The sequence below is a fragment of the Haliotis rufescens genome, unplaced genomic scaffold (genome assembly GCF_023055435.1).
Source record: "Haliotis rufescens isolate VD_foot unplaced genomic scaffold, xgHalRufe1.0.p SCAF_17, whole genome shotgun sequence".
Classification (NCBI taxonomy): Eukaryota; Metazoa; Mollusca; class Gastropoda; order Lepetellida; family Haliotidae; genus Haliotis; species Haliotis rufescens.
This window is the reverse complement of record NW_025963857.1, coordinates 264394-289978: the sequence shown is the minus strand read 5'-3', so window position 1 is coordinate 289978 and position 25585 is coordinate 264394. Positions and strand designations below refer to the sequence as shown.

Here is a 25585-nt window from a genome sequence, read left to right as displayed (position 1 = left end):
TGGTTAAAGCGTTTGCTTGTCACACCGAAGACCTGGGTTCGATTCCCAACATAGGTACAATGTGTGAAGCCCATTTCTGGTGTTCCCTTTCGTGACATTGCTGGAATATTGCTTAAAGTGGCGGAAAACCATCCACACTTATTCAAGTCACGACTGCTTAGTACATTGTAATATGGAAGATCGCCTTGTACAACATGTACAAAGGTAGAATGGATGGTAGGATTTTCAGGATCATTTTGTATATTGTTGAGAATCTCCAATTGTTGATAAGCGAGGTAAAAAAGGTGGTATGTGCAGATATTATGTTCTGAATATGTTCAAGAATTTACTTGCCAGAGTTGGAAAATATTTTATATGAATATTAAATGGTGGGTTCCATCAGCAAGGAAATATTTCCCAGGATGTCTGATGTGCCCGGTATTGATTTGATATATTTCATAATCTGTTTCTCACATTAGTCAGCCATCAATACAGGGCCTAAAGACCAGATCAGTGGCACACGCCAGTCATTAACATTTTAACATGGAAACCAGTGCTGGTAAATATCAATACTGACTGGTTATCTTGTCTGAAGTACAGCTAGACTCCATGGTTCAATTTGACAAGATCGTCCTCATCAGGATATCATTGCAACCATGTTTCCATGAAGCTGCACTATTTGGATGCATCATTTCATTCTAAATCAATTTAAAGCAAGATGTTCTTGAAGAACATGCATAATGGATGAAACAGGAGATGATGCCCCACTGATACCAGACACCTTGTGAACACTGCATGATGAATATGGTGGTCCTAAAAAATATGTGTGGTTTCTACAGACTCCCCAACCCTTAACCATTTTTCTTCTTTTCCTAGAGTTTGTATTAGGTTTTATTAGTGTTGTGGTATTGTCCATACTTATGTCACAAACATGAATTAGTTGTGCTTAGCTGGTGAAACAATACATTGGTGCACCGGTTCATCATGACTTCCCATGGGACGATATGATACACAATACGCTCGTTTAGAACCTGCTCTGAAACATTTAATGTCCAGAAGTTTCCACGCAATGTGACGTAAATATGGGTATCGTGATATGTATTGTGTCGTGACCTTTGTATCATGATATGTATCATATCATGACCTATGTATCATGATGCGTATCATATGGGGACCCGTGTATCAATATACATATCGCATCATGACCTTGCTGTATTGTTTTGCCCCTAGTTGTGCTCCACTCTACATCGGGGCGGTCCAGTAGCCTAGTGGTTAAAACGTTCGCTCGTCCCGCCGAAAACCCAGGTTCGATTCCTGACATGGGTACAATGTGTGAAGCCCATTTCTTGTGTCCCCCGCCGTGATATTGCTGGAATATTGCTAAAAGCGACGTAAAACCATACTCACTCACTCACTCCACTCTACATGCTGTAGATAAGACTGTCGGCATCTACAGTTGAAACAAGGCTTTCACTGATGTACTGCAAATTACTACTTCACAGAACAAAAGAGGGGAGAAGGGGAAGACCTACACACTGTAATTGGATGGGCTGAAATGGAAACCACACGTCTTTTTGGACCTTGTATCACCATGACCACAAGACCACCTGCCTAAGACTCTCTCAAAGTCCCCAAACCATATTTCTTTCCCTTCGCTAAGCCGTTGCAGTGATGCTGTAGTTCTAAATAAGCAAGTCTAGATCATGTAGATATTCTACACATTCTGAATCTGTCGCACTGGGGCTCTATTTTAATTTCATAGTTGTTTGTTTCTATCCAAATTATTTATTTTCAGAGACTATGTGTAGTCTACACCTGCCCCCATAATTCCCCTCCTGAAGAGCCAGTCTGTTCCACATTAGTAGAGCGACCACCACTGGCGTCGATCATCGCCTGTGTTGCCATGCTTCTTGGCACTTCATCAGCTTTCACTGTTCATTATTGGAAATGTTATTAAATGTTGGATTCGGTGCCTCTGTTACGCTTCACATGGTCAAAATGGTAAATTGATGGTATTTATTACATTAAGGAGCAGTGATGAGGATGATGGGGACTGGGGGATGGTTTGATAACTTGCTAATGGAATGAATCAGTGTCTTTATAGATCAAGGAGCTGGCATCTTGCAACATTTACCACACGTTTTTCAAGTGCAGATGTTGCAGCATGATAGTTTATGAAACTGATGTATGTTCTGTGAGGTTTCCAGTTGCCTTCAGCAACACTGCAGCAACACATGGCCGAGATCACATGGCAGAAATCACATGAAAGGCTTTCACATGCTGTACCCATGTGGGGAAACAAACCTCCTCTTTCAGTAATGGAGAAATCAGTAGATTTGTAGTTAGACATAAACAGTGTTATGGTTGATGTATGATTCTCTATGATTTTTACATAGTTTTGTCAGTTTCAATTGCAACCCGTGAAGATCCGGGTTAGAATAGGTCTTCAACAACCCCTGCTATCCGTAAAAGGTGACTATGCTTTCTGTAAAAGGTGACTATGCTTGTCGTAAGAGGCGACCAACGGGATCAGGTGTTCAGGCTTTTTGACTTGGTTGATGCATGTCATCCAATTGCATAGATCGATGCTCATGATGTCAATCACCAGATTGTCTGGTCCAGATTCGATTATTTACAGACCGCTGTCACACAGTTGGAATATTGCTGAGTTAGACGTTAAACAACAGACAAACAGCTTTACTTGCTTGAAATGCATGTTCAAAATGGGAATTTCTGGCTGAGTATCAACTTCAACAACAATAACACAATGTCACCATAATGGTTTAGGCTGATTGGTCCACTAGGCTACCTTGAGTACCTCAGTAGGTCGACAGCAACATGTCTTTAAGGTCGGGTGGTCAGGCTCGTGTGGACAGGCTCGGTGACTGGTTGATGGCATGTCAATAGACCCTGATAGTCTGGATCGTTGTTCATAATATCAATCACTGGATTATTACAGGCAACTGTGCTTTAAGCACATGCACATACATTCTAGAATCAGAACTGTTTTCAAAATAGCAGCCAATATCAATGCTTGCTGATTCTCATGGATCCTCAATTCAGTCCTATCTGCAGCTTGTCATTGCCACAAAGGCTTAATGACACCGAGACTCCCCACTGGTGGACCACGGACTCCCCCTCCCACTGCACACGAAGTGCTACATAATCATAAGGCCACACATGTTTTATTTTTTGTTTCATAGGCCTTCCACCCCTACTGAAAAGCAGCCGGTCTAAGAAATAAATTAAACATATGTTTTTTCATTTTGTTTATGTCCTGCTAATAATATAAACCCTCAAATACAGTAAAAAAATGTTATATATTAATTCCATGTCTATATCACTATCAGTGATTCAAGAGGCCACCTGCAGTTTTACCCCAATGGCAGAATGACTTTCATATAAATGAATAAATAATTGACACATTTATTTTTATTTCGACCGACCTTGTGTGGAAAAGCTGGAATAAATCCGTGAAACATAAAATTAGAAGAGTGTGGCATAAGACATGTCAAGAATCAAGAATGTTTATTGTACACGACACCCTCATGGGGCAAGGTACAAACTATCTACACTGGGGAGTAAATAGGATTCTAGACATGAAAGGTAAATAGAGATGTAATGTACATTGTGCATGGAGATGTCATGTGGTGAGCACAGACAGAACTGCCATCGTTCCCAGCTCAGTAGTCTGTCTAGCCTTGCTCCAAGACACTGAAAGATAGTCCATGAATGTGTTGTAATTCTTTCCTCATAGCAAGCCTAGATATGTGGACAGTACACCTAAGGTCTCTTATAGGGACAACTTGTTCTTATTATTTACATAATCTAGAACTTATGATTTTACAAATAATTATTGCTTTAGAGACTTGTGCAAGTCTATTGTCTGTCATACAGACCCTGAAACAAATATATCCAATATAGTCAATGCAAGTCTATAATGTTTGGCAAGTTTAGATTACTGCAGTGAAGAGAGTCTCTGGGCTCTTTTTTATTATATTTTTATTAAGATAATTTCACAACTTTTTTTCTGTAAGATATGTTCATTTCAGAGACTAGCTGTTTGTCTAGCCCGAATTGTGAAGCTTTTACACAAAATATCCTCATTGCTAGAAGGATTCTTGGCAGTTCTTGGTTTTTATCTTTTGTAATAAAAATACCATGTTTATCTGAACAATTGAAATAATTATTTTATTAAGATAATTTAACATGTTTAACAACTTTTTTCTGTAAGATATGTTCATTTCAGAGACTAGATGTTAATCTACCAGTTCAGTATCAGGGTCTTTGATTGTGGTGTAAATGCCAGTCGACATGCTTCACATCCTGTCCAGGGTCAATGAAACCTAATGTTACAGGGCATGTGTAACCTGTGCGTGACATTCTGACATCCTGGCGCGAGTGCTGGCAGGAAGTGGTCACTTCACCACTGGACATGCTCATTCGGGATCTGGGTTGTGTCGGGATGGGCCAGTTCAACTGTCAATGATCATCATTTAGAGAGGGAGATATGGAATACAAAGGCCAAGTAACCCATGGTCCTCTACCAACATGCTACAAATATATGCAGGAGGTTACAATTCTCCTCTTTGCTGGGGGGCGGTCGGGTAGCCTAGTGGTAAAAGCGTTCGCTCGTGACGCCAAAGACCCGGGTTCGATTCCTGACAAGGGTACAATGTGTGAAGCCCATTTCTGGTGTCCCCGCCATGATATTGCTGGAATATTGCTAAAAGTGGCCTAAAACCATACTCATTCACTCACTCACTCGTCTTTGCTGGACGACTAGATTTGCACAAGTCTCTGTACAATAATATTAGCTTAAGTAATAGTTTCTAGATTATTTAAGTAATAAGAACAAGTTGTCAATGTAGAACAATGTATCTAACAAGCTTTTAACAAACTGATTGATATACTGTTTTTTGGTGGGTCCCGGCCATTTGTTGTATATATGCTGTATACACACTTATAACGAACTAGAATGAGTGTGTTGTGGTGTGGTGTGGTGTGGTGTGGTGTGGTGTGGTGTGGTGTGGTGTGGTGTGTTTGTGTTTGTTGTGTTGTGTTGTGTTGTGTTGTGTTGTGTTGTGTTGTGTTGTGTTGTGTCCAATTTACATAGTACTGAGTAGCTGTGACAACAAATGAAAAGGCAGTACCATGTAGTTTGTCTGAGATTAACACAGAGGCTCACTTCCTGGTGTTGGACTTCCTGGTGTTGGACTTCCTGGTGTTGGACTTCCTGGTGTCGGACTTCCTGGTGTTGGACTTCCTGGTGTCGGACTTAATGGTGTCGGACTTCCTGGTGTTCGCTGGAGCCATGTCCACAGCTGACACCTGTGGCAGTAGAAGATGAAACTGCACACAGTTTATGACCTTGCTACAAGCTCTGTGGATTGACATGACAGAGATGTGTTGAGCCTGGCTAAAAGTTGGGGTTACCAGCTATTGTTTCTTAAGGCCCGATTCTGCCCGGCTGGTTGACCTGTGGTCAGAGCGGTATGTGGGGATACTGGCGGAATGGGAAGGAGCATGTAGGCCTCTCCTCTATATGTGTGAATGTCAATATGTGGGGGTGACCTCACTGCTTCTGGAACAGGGAAATATGGTATGATGTTTGGAATGCCTTTGAAAGAGTATTGTGGTATGCATTTATCCCAGTGGTTGGAAGTTGGTGGTTTGAATCAGTCATTGATTTGGGTTATGACATGGATTATCATGTCTTTATATAAATCATAAAACAAAACGTTACAGTCATGTCTTGATAATTTCTTTGAAGTCTTTTTCTTTCTTAGTTATGTCATTCATCATCATGATTATGTCACACATTTAAGATGGTTTCTTGATATTTGTTCTGATGATGCCTAAGACATATTTGTCAAAGTTCAAGATTAGAAAAAACAACAGCATTAATTTGGGCCTACACTCCAAGTAGGGTGTATTATTTGCCATAGTTGAGTGCTGGAGAATACACGAAGCCTTTCCCGTGGGACGGTGGGGAGATTGTGTTCATGCTTTATGACAGTTCGGGATGATACAGTTACCATGGTTACACCATAGAGAAAGGTTATTTAGTTTACCTGTAGGGAAATGGTGTTTAAACAATGATTGATCTTTTAAAGGTAACTGACAGTGATATTGTTGACGGTTTTAAACCTTTATGACAATGGCATCATTGTTTGTTTTAAGCCTTATTGAAAGTGGCAGCATTGATTGTTTTAAGCCTTTATGACAGTGGCAATATTGACCGTTTTATGCCTTTATGACAGTGGCAATATTGACCGTTTTATGCCTTTATGACAGTGGCAATGTTGATTGTTTTAAGCCTTTATGACAGTGGCATTGTTGATTGTTTTAAGCCTTTATGACAGTGGCAATGTTGACTGTTTTTAGCCTTTATGACAGTGGCAATGTTGACTGTTTTAAGCCTTTATGACAGTGGCAATATTGACTGTTTTTAGCCTTTATGACAGTGGCAATATTGACTGTTTTTAGCCTTTATGACAGTGGCAATATTGACTGTTTTTAGCCTTTATGACAGTGGCAATATTGACCGTTTTATGCCTTTATGACAGTGGCAATGTTGACTGTTTTTAGCCTTTATGACACTGGCAATGTTGATTGTTTTTAGCCACTATTAAATATGTATAACTGTTGTAGTCTTGACTGTTTCATTGTTTGTTTATATGGCATCTGACATCTGCAGTATTTGTTCTGTATGACAATGAGGTTGATTTAGTTGATTTAGTTTAGATTTGTATGACAAGGTTACAAACAACTTTATCCAGACTGAGAGATAATGTCATCGTTGATTGTTTACAGCTTGTGTTACAATGGTGTTTTGAACTGTTCCAGGTCAGTGCTACACCTGTGGGGAGAAGGTGACAGGTGCTAACGATGCCTGTCAGGCCATGGGCAATCTCTACCATACCAAGTGCTTTGTCTGCTGCTCCTGTGGTAAGTTGTATTAGCAATGTCAAATACACAAATTAGGGAAAATACCTTCTGCTCTGTATGTATGTTTCAGTATAGGACAGTGTTTTGTAAATTAATCATTTTTATCTACCTCTCATTCTTGAGTGATGGCTGGGTGGTCTTGTGGCTCAAGCATTCACTTTGCATGCTGAGGACCCAGGTTTGAATAAACAAATGGGTACATTTTCAATTTTTTTGTTTTTGTTGGCCAAAGTGTTATTGATGGAATATTGCTAAAAACCTGTTGAAGACCATAGTCAATCAAACTGTCAATCCAAAAGCGTTCTCCCTAACTCTTTCCCAATTTCTTCATTCTTCATTTGACCCATAAAGATCTGGGTTAAAATTGGTCTTCAGCAAACCCATACTTGTCATAAGAGGCAACTAGCGAAATCGGGTGGTCAGGCTCCCTGACTTGGTTGATGCATATCATCTTATTGTATTGTATTGTGAGATAGATGCTCATGATATCAATCACTGGATTGTCTGGTCAAGACTTGATTATTTACAAACCTCCGTCACACAGCTGGAATATTGCTGAGTGCAGCATAAAACAACAACAAACAAACAAACATCATTCTTATTCTGTCACTATATATTCAACTTGATCAGAATAAACTAATCAAGTATGAACATGCGAGATAAGTCTGCATCTCTGAGTTTGTAAAAATGGCATCAATCAGCTACCTTTGACACAGTAGTTATTGAGAGATCTTGACTTGTCAAGATATCAGACACAGGATACAACACGTACAAGACACAGGATACAACATGTACAAGATACAAGATACAAGATTTTATTTGCGCAAACGTTCCATGAAGCAACAGTGACAATATTCTATAAACTATGTAACCAGATACATAACATGTCAGGATATCAATACAAAGTACCAATACAAAATATGTTATGACCTAGGCTTATCTATTATAAGCACTTCAGATATATTTTAAGTTGTGCATGATAGCAGATTATTTCTATGTTACCTGGTTCGTTATTTGAAAAAAATAGACTAAATATTTCTGTGATGTTAAGGCTTTCAAAATAGTTATTTTTTAAGGAAAGAGAATTAAACAGGGAGTCCTTTAATCTGAATATACATTATTATTGTCATTAGCAGAGAGTATTGTGAACAGTAGCTGTTGATGTTCCTGTGGTATGAGTATGAGCACCCTGTGACCCTAAACTGACACCCTGACATCTTTGTGAGGGCTGTTCATTACCCCCACACATGTAGGGCCAACATCAAAGATCAAAACCTGTTTTATTTTCATAGAAGTAGATCAGGATATAGCTGGAGCCCTGTGTATCTAAGGCCTTGAAGACCAACTCTAGTTATTTGGCTTCAATGGATATAAGGTGAAAGCCTGCTTTGTGATTATGGTTATGAAGCTTTAGTACTAAATGATAAAGGTAGGAATGATGGTATGGAGGGGTGGGGAGGGGCACCTGTCACCACCCAGGAATCTGAGAGAATGTTGATGTCCCACCAGTAATCCCCACAAGATCAGTCCCCCTTTCAACCTCCATTGACTTGGTGTCCTGCCTCCATCAGTGCTGCCACAAGCTGATAGTGTTGCCTGTAGTTGCATGCTTCCATCACCACCTGGATGGCATGTGGACTTGTGGGACTGTCCCTTCCCATTATTTGGGGGTCATAAATCGCAAGCTTATCAACCTCCCCTATGAGATCATTCCTGCTCTGCAGTCACCTCACAGCTGACCTGGGACATCAAACCGGTTTAGTATGTGACCAGTGATAACTGTTGGAGATAGTCCTGTAGTAGGGAAGACTAGGGTCATGCAGGCAGGGAGGAGGTGACTAATTTGGTAGCCAACACTGCTTGATCCTGGGTTTGGTTGTGAGTCATGTTCTACCTTGTCACCAAGTGTCTCAGATTTGTACTGGTTCAAACTACATGATCATCGGTGAAAGCTGGTCATTGGTTAGACTGACATCTAGTCTCTGAAATGAACATATTTAACGGAAAAGGAACAGTTTGTTAGTGAGTAAGTGAATGAGTTTGGTTTTACGCCACTTTTAGCAATATACCAGCAACATCATGGCAGGGACACCAGAAATGGGCTTCACACATTGTACCCATGTGGGGAATCGAACCCGGGTCTTTGGCGTGATGAGCGAACGCTTTAACCACTAGGCTACCCTACTGCCCCTGAAACAGTTATTAAATTATAGTTATAGAATATAATAAAAGTAGCCCAGAGATTTTCTTGCAGTAATCTATACAAACATTATACACTTGCATGGGCTGTATTGGATATATTTGTTTCATGGTCTGTTATGACAGACTAGTCATTGGATTTTTTTAATTTTATTACGGGGAATGATTTAAGTTTGGGGATAACCTCCTGTGTTTTGAGATTACTGGTTTTGAAAGTAGATAACTGTCAGTGTAGTCATCAACAAAATGTGGACCATCAAAAAGCAGATTCTGCTCACTGGTTTATAATGTGACATTCTAGATTGTCATGCTAGAACTATACGAAGGAACCAGTAGTTGTTATCACGTAGGAATGTGGTCACTGACTTGACTGACCAGTTTGAGATGTAGGCTTTACGTTGCTGATAAAGTGACAAAAACTTAATGGTGCTGTAGGCATTCTGTTTCCTCTTGCTTTTGTCAATGGTTCCTTGAATTGTTACTTGTTGTCTTTTGGATTCCTGAACATTGAGATCAGCATATATTTACCAGTTACATTCAGATATGGAACCTTTGGTTGGTGACATGTGACTGACTGTTAAATTAAAAAAATGTCACAGGGAAAATAAGGACATGTCCTTGAATATAAAGACGACCTTTTCAAACGGCAACAGTAAAATGGCCTCTTGCACAAGCTAACCCATCTGACAGTACACCTCAGACCCAAGACATGACCACTTTGTACCAAGAAAACAGAGGCAATCTATCCCATTGTTTCTGAGTCTTGACAGGTGATTTGTTCCACAGGACCAGCCTCTTACCACCCAAGTCAGGGGCATTGCCATTTCCCAGGCCCAGATAACTAAGCCTTGCCTTATCTAAGCTTGCGCCAAATCCCATTCATTTACTAGGCTGGGCCTGCCCCCTCTCACCCCGGCTGTAACCCCGACCTACAGGGGAAGCCTGGAGGCAGAACAATCCCTTTAAGAGCCAGTTAAAGAGGTGACAAGATCAGAGTGAGACCAACAGAGACCTGACTCTCACAGACACACAGGCAGTACCGTATGTACTGGAGAAAATGTTTGGATTGCCATGTACAAGGTGTAGGTTATATGAAGGACTGGGGGGGCGGTCGGGTAGCCTAGTGGTGAAAGCGTTCGCTCATCATGCCGAAGACCTGGGTTCGATTCCCGACATGGGTACAATGTGTGAAGCCCATTTCTGGTGTCCCCCGCCGTGATATTGCTGGAATATTGCTAAAAGCGGCGTAAAACCATACTCACTCACTCACTATGAAGGACTGGAAAATGTTTTAACGATTGGAGCCTTATTTGAAATGCTTTTTTCACAGTGACTATGTGTTCTGTTAGATCTGTTGTTATACTGTTGTTATACTGTTGTTTAAATAAAAACTATGCATTAAGAATATACAGTCACAGTGACTTACTATGGCTGAAGGGGATGTATTACAGATATATGCCCCTGGTACCTCCCTGAGTACAGAGGGGGCCTGGCTGGCCCGGTCATCTAAGGTGCTGCAATTCGCTGTGCAGAGTTGTGTCCCTCGCGCACGCCTGAAACCCATGATCATGGGTTGGAATCCAAATTTGCCCTGATTATGTTTCTAGGTTTGTCAGCACCATACCCGTGCTCTTGGGTTTCCCAAAAGTGGTGATGTGTGAGACCTGCATCATGTCAGGCTTTCCCACATTGAGCTGTCATACTGTGACGTAACAAGAATACTGTTCAAAGCAGCATGAAACCCAACTCACTCACTCACTCCCTGCATCCCATGGGGGCGCGGGAGGCCATTCTTTTAGGTGCCGTGATTCGTCGTGCGGAGTTGCATCCCATGGGCACGCCAGAAACCTATGATTGTGGGTTCGAATCCCGGTTTGCCCCGATAATGTTTCTAGGTTTGCCAGCACCATACCTGTGCTCGTGGGTTTCACCGAAGTGGTAAATGTCTGAGACCTACATTACTTCGGGCTTTCCTCCCACATGAAGCTGACACGGTAATATAACTGGAATACTGTTAAAACTTAAAAGCAGCATTAAACCCAACTCACTCACTCACCCTGCATTCCCCTTCGTAGCTCAATGAGTCTGTTATACAGTGAGTGAAAGTGGTTTCAGTTTCACATGAAACATAATGTCTCACATGTTTTGGAAATAGATTGTTGTTAGAAAGTGGTGACAGTGCTGTATATAAAATGGATTGTATTGGGACACATATTCTTCTCTCTATAGCCCATGCAAGTCTATAATAGTGGGCAAGTCTAGATTACTGCAGTATCAGGAAAATGAAGAGTGTCTCTGGGCTCCTTTTTATTATGTTTTAATAAGATAATTTAACATGTTTAACAGCGTTTTTTTCTGTAAGATATGTTTGTTTCAGAGACTACATGTTGGTGTAGATGACCTCGACCAATGTGTGCGTTGATATGCTGTGGTCAACTGGGGTGTATTTCTGTGTTCTTATTTTGGACGGTACATTTCTGTAGTACCCCACAACCACTTTATGTTCAGGTGGATGAGTTTGTGCCACACCTATCATGCCGATAGTTACTGATGAAAACCCTGTGTCGCTTTCTTTGTAAATAATAGTAGTTTGGATAAATAGTTCTACTCACCATCTTGGACTAAGTGAGGATTTCTGTGGAGAAGGTAAAACTTGACTTCATTTCTAAATTATTGATGCCAACACCAAGAATACAAAAGAATCCTCAAGATGTTTGTACATATGATCAATATTTCATTATATAAAATGTGTTGACATTTAAGTAATTACTTAAAAGTATTTCAACTGTTCGGGTAAACATGGTATTTTTATTACAAAGGATAAGAACTGCCAAGAATCCTTCCAGCAATGAGGATATTTTGTGTAAAAGCTTCACACTTCAGGCTAGACAAACAGCTAGTCTCTGAAATGAACATATCTTACAGAAAAAAAGTTGTTAAATGATCCTAATAAAAATATAATAAAAGGAGCCCAGAGACTGTCTTCATTTTTAGATACTGATACTGCAGTAATCTAGACTTGCTTGGGCTGTGTATTGGATATATTTGTTTCAGGGTCTGTATGACAGACTAATGCCCCGTTCACATGTGCCTATATACATATGTGTGTAGAAATACATGCGTGAGTATACTTGTCATGTGAACGCATTTACTCATGTGTGTATAGTTACAGCAAGAGCAAATTTGTCTGGAGCAGGTGTAAATGTAAATTTGCACTGTTTGTATAAGTTGCAATGTGAACGTTTATGTTAACATAAGAGGATGATCTAATTAATATCTGTTCTTTTGCCAGACACCAGACAAATTATCATCCGTTGCCAACTTTTATACATATATACAGAGTTTAGTAGATGGTGTTTTTTTTGGGCTTCAAGGATTCAAAACTTTGTGTACAAATTAAATCAAACACATGTTGCTTTTACGAGAAATTTTTGTGTGAAATAACTCTCTTCTCATTCAACTTTGATTGGAAGACAACCTGTTTTGTGTTGAAAGTCGTGAACAAACTGATGAATATGTGTGCCTTACAACATTAACATACTTTATTTACACTCCTAAGTTGATTTTCATGTGAATGCATAGAACATTTACATATACACATGTATGTATAGTTACACATGTGCAAAATTACTTACGTTAGTAAACATGGTAAATGTTGTGCATGTGAACGGGGTATAAGTTAAGACCGTTAATTAGGGTAGACATGGTAACAGTAGGGGCTGTGGGATGAACGGGTTGTGCTATAAACAAGCCTTGACAAGAACAAGTCACCTGACAACATGGAGTTTGTTCCACTTCGTGCTGCACTAAGGGTACCTAAGCCGCCATGACTCTTGGAGCTTACTCGTGTGGGAAAAGGACAATTTTTTTAACGGGATGGCTGCAAGGGCTTGCTGATCCATGACGGCCTCCCAGCGTTCGGCTCTGATACTACACTCCGCGGTCTTGGAGCAATTGTTTCTTTCTGGCTTTATACATGTCATTTGTGAAATTACTATTCTGAAGTTGATACATGAATTTAACACAATGTGACAATCAGACTGTGTTATGTCACCATCTTGTAGCTGGAATAGTAGTGATTTGGGAGTTATACAACATGCGCACACATTGTTTGAAACACAATGTAACATTCAGACAACGTGACAGACACAATGTAACATTCAGACAATGTAACAGACATAATGTAACAAACAATCAGACAGTGTTAAATCACCATCTTGTAGCTGGAATAGTAGTGATTTGGGAGTTATACAACATGCGCACACATTGTTAGAAACACAATGTAACATTCAGACAATGTAACAAACACAATGTAATAATCAAACAATGTAACAGACACAATGTAACAAACAATCAGACAGTGTAACAGATTTAAAATTCAGGGAATGTAAGAGACAATGTAATAATATTCAGATGATGTAATAATCTGACAATGTAGCGATAAAATGTAACAATCAGACAATGCACAGGACAATGTAATGATAGTTTTGCATAGTAAACAATTGAATCTGTATCAGTTTACATTGTCTAGACACTATCTGTCTCCCATGAACTTTCAAAACATTTGCAGTTTAAAATCTATCCTTGAATACATAACATATTTTTTCTGTATTTTCTTGGTCACTGTGCCAAGATAGGAGGTAAGAACACTGAAATATTGTTGAGAGTTCTACAAGCCAACTTTTTAAATATAACAAAATGCCAATAAGTGTATTCAGTAAAGCAGCCTATTTTTCTAAGTTATCGAATGGGTGACTATTATTACATTGTCTTACACATTGTGCTGTGACTGAGAGCTGGTTGGGTAGCCTAGTGGTTGAAGCGTTTGCTCGTCACGCTGAAGAACTGGTTTTGATTCACCACATGGGTACAATGTGTAAAGCCCATTTTTGATGTACCCTGCTGATATTGCTGGAATATTGCTAAAAGCGGCGTAAAACCACTCACTTGTTTAGGTTGACTTATTCGTAAAACAGAAAACAAATGATTTTGGCCTAAGTTATTTCCGTGTGAAGTACCTGTCCTGGATGTAGGCCTGTTGAGAGAGGGATTACTGGATCATCTCGCAATCAAGCTGAAGGTTGTCATGCTTAGCATTATCTTTCACACAGAGTTATAATTTCAAATCATGATCTTGGTGAATAGCTTCTAACATGTGTAATTCCTGAGGATGAAAAGATTGACCCAATATTTCCACATTATAGATGAGTTCAGAAACTTGCCCCAGCTAGTTTGTGTGGTGGAGTATTTTCATTGTGTCATAACAGAGAAGTTAATTTGGGGGTACAGGTGGTTAAGTCGTCGGAGGCTCTAGTTGCATCCTTCAGGCATTCATGAAACACCCTGATTACATTTCTGGGTTTGTCGGCACCGTACCTGTGCCTGTTGGTCTCACGGCATGGGTAATCAGCAATTACCTGCATCTTTTCTGGCTTACCCCAAACTTTAACCTAATATGACTGAAAAACAGTTCAAAGTGGACTCACTCATTCACTCACTCACTCACTCACGAAGATATTGGTTAGAATTGGTCTTCAGCAACCCATGCTAGTTGTAAGAGGCGACTAACAGGATTGGGTGGTCAGGCTCACTGATTTGGTTAATGTTTGTCAGCGTATCCCAATTATTCATGTCAATCACTCCATTGTCTGGTCCAGACTCGATTATTTACAGACCTCCGTCTTATAGCTGAAATATTCCTGAGTGCATTGTTAAACAACAAACAAACAAAACACATCATTTGCGTATATACAATATGATAAACACAAGACTCATGTTTGCATATACACTGCCAATAAATGAAACTATGCTTGTTTTATTGTATCAAGACTATAATTTCATTTCACACTCACACTCACTCACTCACTCACTCACTCACTCACTCACTCACTCACTCACTCACTCGGGACATCCTGCCTAACTGACTTCACAGAAACACACAAGGATGCCAGCCATTACTGGATGAAGGAATGCTTCCTTTCCCTGACTGGGGTCATTACTGTTAACCTCAGCTAACTCTTGTGTTCAAAGTGTTTGGTAATTAGCAGAAGCAGACCTCGATAACGAGCTGTGTGAAGGTCATGGTCAAGTGCTTGAAAGTACTTGACATGGAACACCACTGATATGAAACAGTGAGAAGGACATGAAGGATACTGGAATGTCATTGACTAGCTGTGTCAAAACCACTAGAACACCAATCTGAGCAACAATGTCGTCAAGTAGGCTTATCAACGGTGATAAGGTGATAATAATGTGATATGATTTACAGACAATCATACGTGAAGCTGTTAGCACAATCAAAGTTATCTTGCGGGAGATAAAATTCCAGTTCATCTCAGTTGTTATTTATGAAATATCTTCTGATTTTTAGCTCACCTGACTGAAAATCACGAAAACAAACTTGTCTCCACCTTGTGGCCATACTCTGTGACCTTGACACCAATGATGTCGCAGCCAACGATGCAAGTCCTTCAAAATGATACCACGAACTGGTTGTCTAATGCGAATATGATTTACGATCTTAGTACTTTTGCGTTTCTTTTTTTTTCTTCAGAATATATTATTTATTTATGAATGCACTCAAACATACAGAAATATATTGTTGATGTAAATAACCCCCCAATATATTTTCTTGACCTTTCTGGTAAATGTGCTCTCCCCAACCTCTTTCCACAATTAAATGTTAAAATAATATTTCCTTACCCAGCCATGTGTTTTAATGCTTTTTTCAACTGATTTCACAATTTGACAACCCGACCCAAGTTGAGGCGGTCACTATGACCAGAGGCCACCGACACTACCTGAACGCTCTCCTTGACCATTGAAACCATTGTTCTCATCAACAAACACTTTCCTCACCTGTGTCAAGGGCCTACCTAAGGAAACACTCGACAGTGTACAAGAATTTAATTTCTTTGAAAGATTCCCGGATATGAGATGTATCAGTCCAGCAATTACCCTTGCACTGACAAAGGGCTTCAGTTGAGGGTGTTTTCAACTGGGGTGTTTTTGTGGAGTGAAGTGGGGCAGACATTCCTGACTGGCCAAGGGGCATAACTCTCTGTATGGGAGGGGCGTAGTTCTGCCTCTTCGGATTGCCTTTGTCAGATTTGCCTTTGTTGTTGATTTCATGCCTCACACTTCAAAAACCACCAGAAGCCAAGTCCTGATCTGGAACACTGAACACCAGGAAGGTGGTCTTTTCAGAGTTGTGAACTTTTCTGTGTCCTCTCAAATGATGACACTGTCCAACATGTTGGATTTAATTGCTGGAAAGTAGCAGTAAGAGCAGCTCCTGTTACAAATGTTGGTGCACTCATGAATATCCAGAATTTTCTCATGTCGAATGTCTTTAAACAGTCCTGTCTCTGTTGTTGAATCTGTAGTTGGTTGGTAGACGCTCTGTCTCTGAAAATATAGAAATTTGATGGAAACAAATAACTCCATTTTAATTGAAGAGGAGCCCCAGTGAGATGGAAGATTCAGAACCTGGACCTGAGGAAAATCTAGACTTGCTTCATGAGAGGTTTACACTGCAGTAAGGGCCAGGGCTTGGCGCAAGGGAAACTAATATGGTTCAGGGACTGTAAGGTCGACTATAATGTTAGAAGCGGGCAGGCATTCAGGCTTTACCACTCCATTTTGTTTTAGGGATTTATTGCGCCCAAATTCAGGTCAGTAGGTCCAAAATATACAAAATATGTTTCAAAATATATATTTATGTTTCCTCAAAACATTGAGCAGGTGGGACAATAAATGGGGAGCAGAATTTTTAAAGATAATTTTCAAACAGGTTTTAATCATGGTATTTTGAATAATTCATTAATGATTATAGTGACAGTAATGAGTTGGGCTTTTTAAGCATATTAATTTATTTTATTTTTCTCATTTAAATTTTTGGGACTCGGCGGATTCGTTAGCCAAGTGATATTTGATAGTTCAGGTTGGCTATAAAAAAGCTTTTTAATTCTTAGTCTTTATCCAGTTTGTTTAGCATGATACTGGGATGATGAGGTTTGTGACTTGATGCTGATGGTCTCAGTCATGGTTGTGTTGGGTTCAAGTGTTTGACTGACTGCTAGATTTGAATACACAGCTTTTGTTTGTGATTGGTCAGTTTATGTGAAGCATATTGTTTGTGATTGCCAGTTTGTTGGAAGCCTATATTTGACTGGATGAATATGAATACAATGCTGGGGTCATCTGAAGTCCATCAGTCAGTGATAACTGTTGCTACAGAGTGTCTTGTCAGTGAGAGGCCAAAAGGTGGAGAGGAGCACAGCTGATAACATGCTCTCCACATTGTTCACATTCCTCAACATGCTGATAGCGGGGGGGCCCTGATTGGGTGGCAACACTTCTATATTCACAAATCTCAACATGCTGAAAGCAGGGGCCCTGATTGGGTGGCAACGCTTCTATTTTCACATTGCTGAACATGCTGATAGCTGGGGTCCTGATTGGGTGGCAACGCTTCTATTTTCACACAGCTGAACAGGCTGATAGCTGGGGCCCAGATTGGGTGGCAATACTTCTATATTCACATAGCTGAATATGCCGATAGCTGGGGCCCTGATTGGGTGGCAAACATAGCTGAACATGCTGATAGCGGGGGCCCTGATTGGGTGGCAACGCTTCTATTTTCACATACATTTCAGGTTATAAAATAGCTGAGTATGGTCAGTAAGAAGTTTACTAACTTGAAACAGTGTTACAAGTACACTGGTGTACATTATCTGACTTGGGCTACAACTTTTGTTTAATAAAGTTTAGCACAACACTCTGAATATGGATAGTGCACTGTTTAGTAACAGGAAATTATACTTCTGAAAGGGATAAGGAGTTTACTTTCATTAGGTTAATAGGTTTTTAAGTACCCTAACCTAACCTAACCATGTCGTTCCCTTTTTGTATGAAAAACATTCAAGACTTGCAGGGGACACGGGTGGCCCAGTCATCTAAGGCGCCGCGATTTGCTGTGCAGAGTCGCGTCCCTTGGGCACGCCAGAAACCTATGATTGTGGGTTAGAATCCCGGTTCGCCCCGATTATGTTTCTAGGTTTGTCAGCACCATACTCGTGCTCGTGGGTTTCACCGAAGTGGTAAACGTCTAAGACCTGCATCACTTGGGGCTTTCCTCCCACATTAATCTGACACGCCGTGATATAACTGGTATACTGTTAAAAGCGGCGCTAAACCCAACTCACTCACTCACTCACTTTGTGCTGTCCTCCCTTGTCAATCTCAATAATTTAAACTCATTTTTCCTACAATTTTACTCTCGACAATTTGAAAACATGAGCCATACAAACCTGTGAACACACAATACCATTTAGAAAGTGGGCAATGTAACATATGTTCTATTTGGGATAACGACCGCCTCCGTGGTCTAGTGGTAGAGCGTCCGCCTGGAGAGCGGAAGGTCCAGGGTTCGATCCCGGGCCGCGACATACAAAAAGACGTTAAATCTTTGTACTTGTTGTTACCCTGTCTGGCGCTCGGCATTAAGGGGCTAAAACAAGGACTGGTCGGCTCGGAGTCAGTATACTGTGTCTGAGTGGGGTATTCATGTTAAAACTGCGGCATGGTATCTCTGTGAGCTAGCACTATAAATCGGCATCAGTCCAGACTAGTACAAGCAGCCACACACACACACACGTGCATGCACGTCGCTATATAAGTGCAATAATCTTGGACGCGACGTTAAACCCAATTTCACCTCACCTCACCTATTTGGGATAACAATTTCTTAGTAAAGTACAGATTTTAGTACTTTACTGAGAAAGAGTATCCCAAATCAAACATTTGTCACATACAAACCTGGACCTATGTTGGAGAAAATACTCATTGTGTAAACTTTTAAAGATAATGCTTGTTTTTAATAGTCTTTGAGAACTGAAAAATTCTCATGTATTTCTTCTTAAAAGGAATTTTAATGTCTGTTATATTATATATTAAAGCCAAGCCATGATATGTCATGTGTCATGTTGCTAGGAAGGTTTTGTTTGGGTGATTTCTGATCATGTCTGACTGATGACGTCATCAAAATGTCATGCCCCTACTGTCTGTGTATCTGGACCAACACCTCAAGGTCGTGCGAGATTTATGAAACTTGGGCTGATTTCCTTGAAAAACAAAGACTGATAAGTGTTGACACAGAAAATGAAACTAATGTTTGTGCGTCTTGATGGTATTTCCTGGTTTTGGAATTTTAAGAATGTACCAGACAACAAAAGGCAAGACAAATGCTTTTTGGCAGGTTTCAGTTGCCTTATTGTGAGAGGCAGAAGCAGGGCTTGAGTCAACAGTGTCTTTGTCGGGGTTAACTTGGGGTTAATGTCCTACTTGAATTTAAGAACCTTTTTTTTTTTTTTAATGTCTATATCAATTGATCATCACACATTCATGCTGCTGACGTTCATGCCTTAACTTCAATGTTAATTTCAATGACCAGAAAAATAAACTTTAAAAAAATCCCTTGATAGAAGAGTTAAACTTTTTAGACATGCAACATGTCATAGTAATTGCCTTATCCAGGATTCTGAAGACAGAGGTTGCCAAATTAAGGTGCCACAATTCACAGTACAGAGTTCTGTCCCTTAGACATTCCAGGAGCCTGTGATTGTGACATAACTAAAATTCATTCCAATTCACTCACTGGCCCGAGTTTTCACTGTTTCTCTTGTGTTGACAGGGAGGACGTTACGAGGGAAAGCTTTCTACAACGTCCACGGGAAAGTGTACTGTGAGGAGGACTATTTAGTAAGTATTACGCCAGACATCAACCATTTCGTCATTCCATGGAAGAAATGCCTACTAGAGAGTGATCTTTGTCTTGAAAAGGCCTTTAAGAGGCCAGATTTTTAGGTGGCTCAGATGATGTTCTTGTACCTGTTTTGGGGATTGACGGGTAGCCTAGTGGTTAAAGCGTTCGCTCGTCATGCCGAAGACCCGGGTACAATGTGTGAAGCCCTTTTCTGGTGTCCCCTGCCGTGATATTGCTGGAATATTGCTAAAAGCGGCGTAAAACCATACTCACTCACTGTAACTATTATGATGTGCCTATTAATATCAGTACAAACTGTGTTAGGCTTAAAAATTGTGCATATGATAAAATAATATTATTTGGCAAAAAAATTATCTTGGTTCTCAGACACTGCCCGCTTCATCACAAAGTCCACAACACATTTGTTTTTATTACCATTTTTAAAAAAACCCTAAAAATCCTTAAATATTCTAAATCCAACAGTAGTCAAAAACTGTATTTAACTATTTTACTCATCAAGGAATACATTTATGTTGGGAGGCCCTTTCCCAGGTTGATTGTACACAACTGTTTATTTGGTTACATACTAGTTTGAACAACAAAAAGGAAAAGAAAAAGACACCGCCTGCCCACACTTTATTTAAAAAAAAACATTGCCTGAGAACCAATTCTTTTACTTTATTAAGCCTTAGTCACATCATATACACAGTTTCTTACATACCTGAAATACAGTTAGAAAGTGATGTTAAACCCATCTCACTCCTTCGCTCACTACATCAGGGTAATCTCAGCCCCGGATCTTACAGATGTAATGACCAATAATTGATAGAATGATATCCTTGTAATGAAGCAAGTATGTTTTTGTGACAATCTGATATTGTTTGTGATTGAAATTTAGCAGCAACAAGGACCTTATTACAACTATGTGAATACTTTGTTGTTTGGATTTTGGGAAAGTTGTAGGTCAAAACTTTTGCAGAAACTATGATGTTGTTAATCAAGACTTCTAATGCTGAATTTGGTTGTGTTACCCGAATGGCGGCATTGGCAGTGTTGGGTTGTTTCTGAATGGTGGCATTGGCAGTGTTGGGTTGTTTCTGAATGGCGGCATTGGCAGTGTTGGGTTGTTTCTGAATGGTGGCATTGGCAGTGTTGGGTTGTTTCCGAATGGTGGCATTGGTTGTGTTGGGTTGTTTCTGAATGGTGGCATTGGCAGTGTTGGATTGTTTCTGAATGGCGGCATTGGTTGTGTTGGGTTGTTTCTGAATGGTGGCATTGGCAGTGTTGGTTGTTTCTGAATGGCAGCATTGGCAGTGTTGGGTTGTTTCTGAATGGCGGCATTGGTTGTGTTGGGTTGTTTCTGAATGGCGGCTTTGGCAGTGTTGGGTTGCTGATAGAAGACAGGTGGTTTCTATTGAAGAAACCTTTTTGCAGCACCTCACAGCCAGAGATGCTCTTCCTACTCATCCGTTACTATCAGCAAGTCAGCACCACTGGCTGTGTTTGGGAGATAGTTGCCAGGAACATGTTCTGTCACCTGATAATGGCAGTTTCACATCATGTACCGTTAGACTGTTCTTATTCAGAGGCGGACCGCCTCCATGGTCTAGTGACAGAACGTCCCTGGCCCTGTCATACCAAAAGACGTTAGTGGCGCTCGGCATTACGGGGGTTAAACAAGAACTGGCCTTGAGCTTGGCAAACACTGGTCATTGGGTTGAATCCCAAATTTGCCCTCATTGTTTGAAACTTGGTTTATGAGCACCATACCCTGCACTCAGGGTTCATCAAAGGTGCAAACATCTACAATCTGAGTGACAGAAAGCTGACACAAGGATACATCTCATAATCATGTTCTAAGGGCGGCATTAAACTAAACTCATTATCATCCAAACCTGGCTCTCACAGGCATTTCACTTGGGTGAAATCAAGCGATATCTACATTGTAGATATCACTGCAATGAAATTGCATCATAGTGCTTTGCAGACCATTGTGACATCATTGGTTACCATGACGCCACAATCAAATGACATCACTAATGGCTCTGCTACTGAAGCTGTAAGCAGTACTCTTTACACTTATGACACTGCTTGTTACTGTCTACAAACTGAAAAAGTTTGATATCAAAAGACACTTGGGTGAGATTCTCCATTTCACACAACTTGATATGACACTCATGGATTGATGTAGTGACACTTCTAATGCCCGAGCACACTGAAGGTTTAGTGAGTACTGGAGTAATGTCCATGCAATATATTATCCGTTTGTGGGGGAAAAATATATTTTGCGTGAGTCATTGACACCCAAATCAGTGTTACAGCTGTAGCATTAACTTAAATCAGTGATACAGCTGTAACATTAACTTAAATCAGTGTTACAGCTGTAACATTAACTTAAATCAGTGTTACAGCTGTAGCATGAATTTACATCAGTGTTACAGCTGTAGCATGAATTTACATCAGTGTTACAGCTGTAGCATGAATTTAAATCATTGTTACAGCTGTAGCATGAACTTGTGTGATACACTACGACATGGTTATCCCAGGATTCCCTACGGCAATCTGCCAATGCATCATTTGACATGACCATGAAACTGTCTCCTTCATGGCCTGGGTTGGAGAGTCTATTATCATTCTGACTGCCAAGTGCCAGCTCAATTTGACTGGTTGTGATTTAGGTGTTGGAAGTTATTTGTACTCTATGACTGGTGTATACGGTTATTTGTACTCTATGACTGGTGTGTACGGTTATTTATGAGTGCTTTCAAGGGTCTGTAATAGTTGAGTCTTGTCAAGAGATTGGAGGCCCGGTGTCAATTCCATCTCCAAATGGAAGTGTGGGGTGAAATCGAGAGCTTTTATCAATGGTTGAAAGGTAGTAATTGATTACAATTGAGGGTTTTATATGTTGTTTGAAATAAAATCTATATCGTGTCGTCATGGTCATGATTGGTGTTTTGTATGTAATAAGTAGGGTGAGGTATAATTCATGTCACATCGGCATTACTTCAGCCATACAGGGATGAGGAGATCAGTGGGAAGGGTTGAGAGCACAGAATGTGTAGACTGAGAACCAACACCGGTTACACATTTAATACCTCACTTATGGATTTGTGTTGCTAGGGTTTCATTATGTTAGTTACAGGGAGTTGCCTAGACCTGCTCAGTGGCCGATATTAGGCCCAAAGTCTGCAGGAAATGTCGGTATAAATTCCCGAATTAAAATTTTAACATTTCCCAATTCATGCTGTTATGTTTGTAACTGATGTTACTTTGTAAGGTGGCTTGTATTTTACTGAAGTTAAAAAAAATAAATATTTTCAGTGTTAGAGCACTTTTGAATTTAGAAAAATAAGAACAACATAACAATGTTATCTGAAGGAAGAGAAATTATGAATGTTAGCTTCTTTATTATGAGGAAAACGTTTCGGAGTATATACTTACTCCTTCATCAGTCTTCATCATCTTTCATCCGGTGAATTCACCTGATGAAGGAGTAAGTATGTACTTTAAACATTTTCCTGATAATAAAGAAGTTGACACCGATAAATTCTCTTCCATATGTGTATCACTTCTAAATGCCTTTCAAAGACTAAATTTTATCTTATTTGCCTGCCATTGGCACTTAGTTTGGAATCTTAGATAAGTCCCTGAGTTTTGTAAAGAACTTCCTTGAAATATTGCTGTTGCTAACCTTTTTGTTTTCTTTCAGTATTCAGGGTTTCAGCAAACTGCGGAGAAGTGCGTGGTTTGTGGCCATCTCATTATGGAAATGGTGAGTAGTGTTCAAGAGGCTGGGTCTGAGAGCGGGGTCTAATGGTGGGGTCTGAGAGCCGGGTCTGAGAGCAGGGTCTGGTAGTGGGGTCTGAGGGCGGGGTCTGATAGCTGGGTCTTATAGCTGGGTCTGATGGCAGGGTCTTATAGCTGGGTCTGATGGCAGGGTCTTATAGCTGGGTCTGAGAGTGGCAAGAGGTGACTATTAACCATTGGATGACTGTGGAGATACCCTGAATGGTTCTTCAGCAACCCATGCTTTTCATAGGAGGTGACTATGCTTTCAGACCGCCTTCATATAGCTAGAATATTGTGGAGTTTTGTGTTAAACAACAATCAAATGAAATTAACTGCTGGAACTTAGTACTACACTGCTGTGAAACGATAGTCTCCGTGGTCTCGTGGATAGAGCACCTGCCCAGAGAGCGGAGGTCTTTAACTGGATCCACTGCTGCATCATACCAAAAGACATTACAAAATGGTACTTATTGTTACCCTGCCTGATGTTTGGCCTTAAAGGGGTAAAACAAGGACTGGTTGGCGTAGAGTCAGTATGCTGTGTCTGAGTGGGGTATCCATGTTAAACGGTGTCATTATATCTTAGTGGACTAGTACAAGCAGCCACACACACACGCATGTCGCTATGTGATTGCAGTAATCTTTAACACGGTGTTTTCGAGAATGCTTCCAGAATGCCTTAAATGATTTACCTCCGGTGCCACTGATTGACTTTTATCCATACTTTTGTGCATGAGATTTAGCACATTCTTTCCTGTTTGTTTGGATGCAACTATTTTTGAGATTCTGTGTCTCCTGTTCAAGAGGGCATTGGTGGCCACAGGCCTTTAACACTTTTCGATTCACTGTTCACTTACTTGTTTTATCTGACTGATAGTTGGCAAGCTGTCCTATGTCTAAGTTTTCTGTTTTCCTTTCAGATCTTGCAAGCCATGGGGAAGTCATATCACCCAGGTTGTTTTCGATGTTGTATTTGCAACGAGTGTCTGGATGGCGTTCCCTTCACGATCGACGTTGATAACAAGATCTACTGTGTGGCAGATTATCACAGGTTTGTCAACACCCCTCCATTCCTGGTTGTTCTACCTCATGTATTGTGTTGTTTCAATCTTTTCAAAACTAAATGCTTTAAAAACAACTAAAAACAAAGATTATGTATTTTTTCTCCTTTCTTTTAAATATTGTTGTTCTATTACCCTGTTTACACCATATTTATGGGATAGTCCTAACAATTTTCAATGTTTTCTGAACAAATTTGACAAATACAATTTTTCGATGGACATCAGTTACTTTTGCTTATTATATTTTGAACTATCAACTCTTTCTAGTTAAATGTTTTTTTAAAACAATTATTTCCTTTTTAAGCCATATTCTTTGCATTATGTATGAGATTCATTTTCTCATGGTAAATACAGTTGTATAAGCTGTACAGGAGGACTTGAAGTGTTCTTTGTGTTGTTTTAAACAACGTGTTTATGATTCTCGTCCATTGTTTCAGAGTGTATGCTCCCAAGTGTGCAGCGTGTGGACACGCCATCACCCCAGTTGATGTGAGTTGACTAGTAGACACTGACGGAGGAACTAACCTCACATACCTGGGAACCCATCAGTGGGAACATGGTCATATTGTCATTGTACCAACATGAAACAGTGGATTTATCAACTGTAATGAGGGAAACTTTTCAGTTGTTCAGACATTTCACAAATCTGTTCAAGGGTCTAGGTTAATGTTTCATCTCTGAAAATATCTAGTTTTGAGAGAAACAAGCAACTACATTTAAATTGAAAAGGAGCCCTTGAACCTGTGGAAAATCTAGACTTGCTTCATTTTGGGATTACAGTAAGGGCGGGTCAGTCGTGTAGCCTAGTGGTTAAAACGTTTGCTCGTCATACCGAGGA

The 25585-nt window shown here is 40.2% G+C and overlaps 1 protein-coding gene across 4 annotated transcripts in view; it reads left to right on the top strand.

Annotated features, from left to right (window-relative positions):
- LOC124112861 (LIM domain-containing protein jub-like) overlaps positions 1–25585 on the top strand; it is a 58051-nt gene that overhangs the window by 20130 nt on the left and 12336 nt on the right. For all 4 annotated transcript variants that reach the window (XM_046473067.2, XM_046473149.2, XM_046473222.2 and 1 more), the window contains exons 2-6: positions 6829–6930; positions 19823–19890; positions 23607–23669; positions 24607–24737; positions 25185–25236. In XM_046473067.2, coding sequence (XP_046329023.1) covers positions 6829–6930; positions 19823–19890; positions 23607–23669; positions 24607–24737; positions 25185–25236 — 416 coding nt within the window. The remainder of the gene's footprint in view (positions 1–6828; positions 6931–19822; positions 19891–23606; positions 23670–24606; positions 24738–25184; positions 25237–25585) is intronic.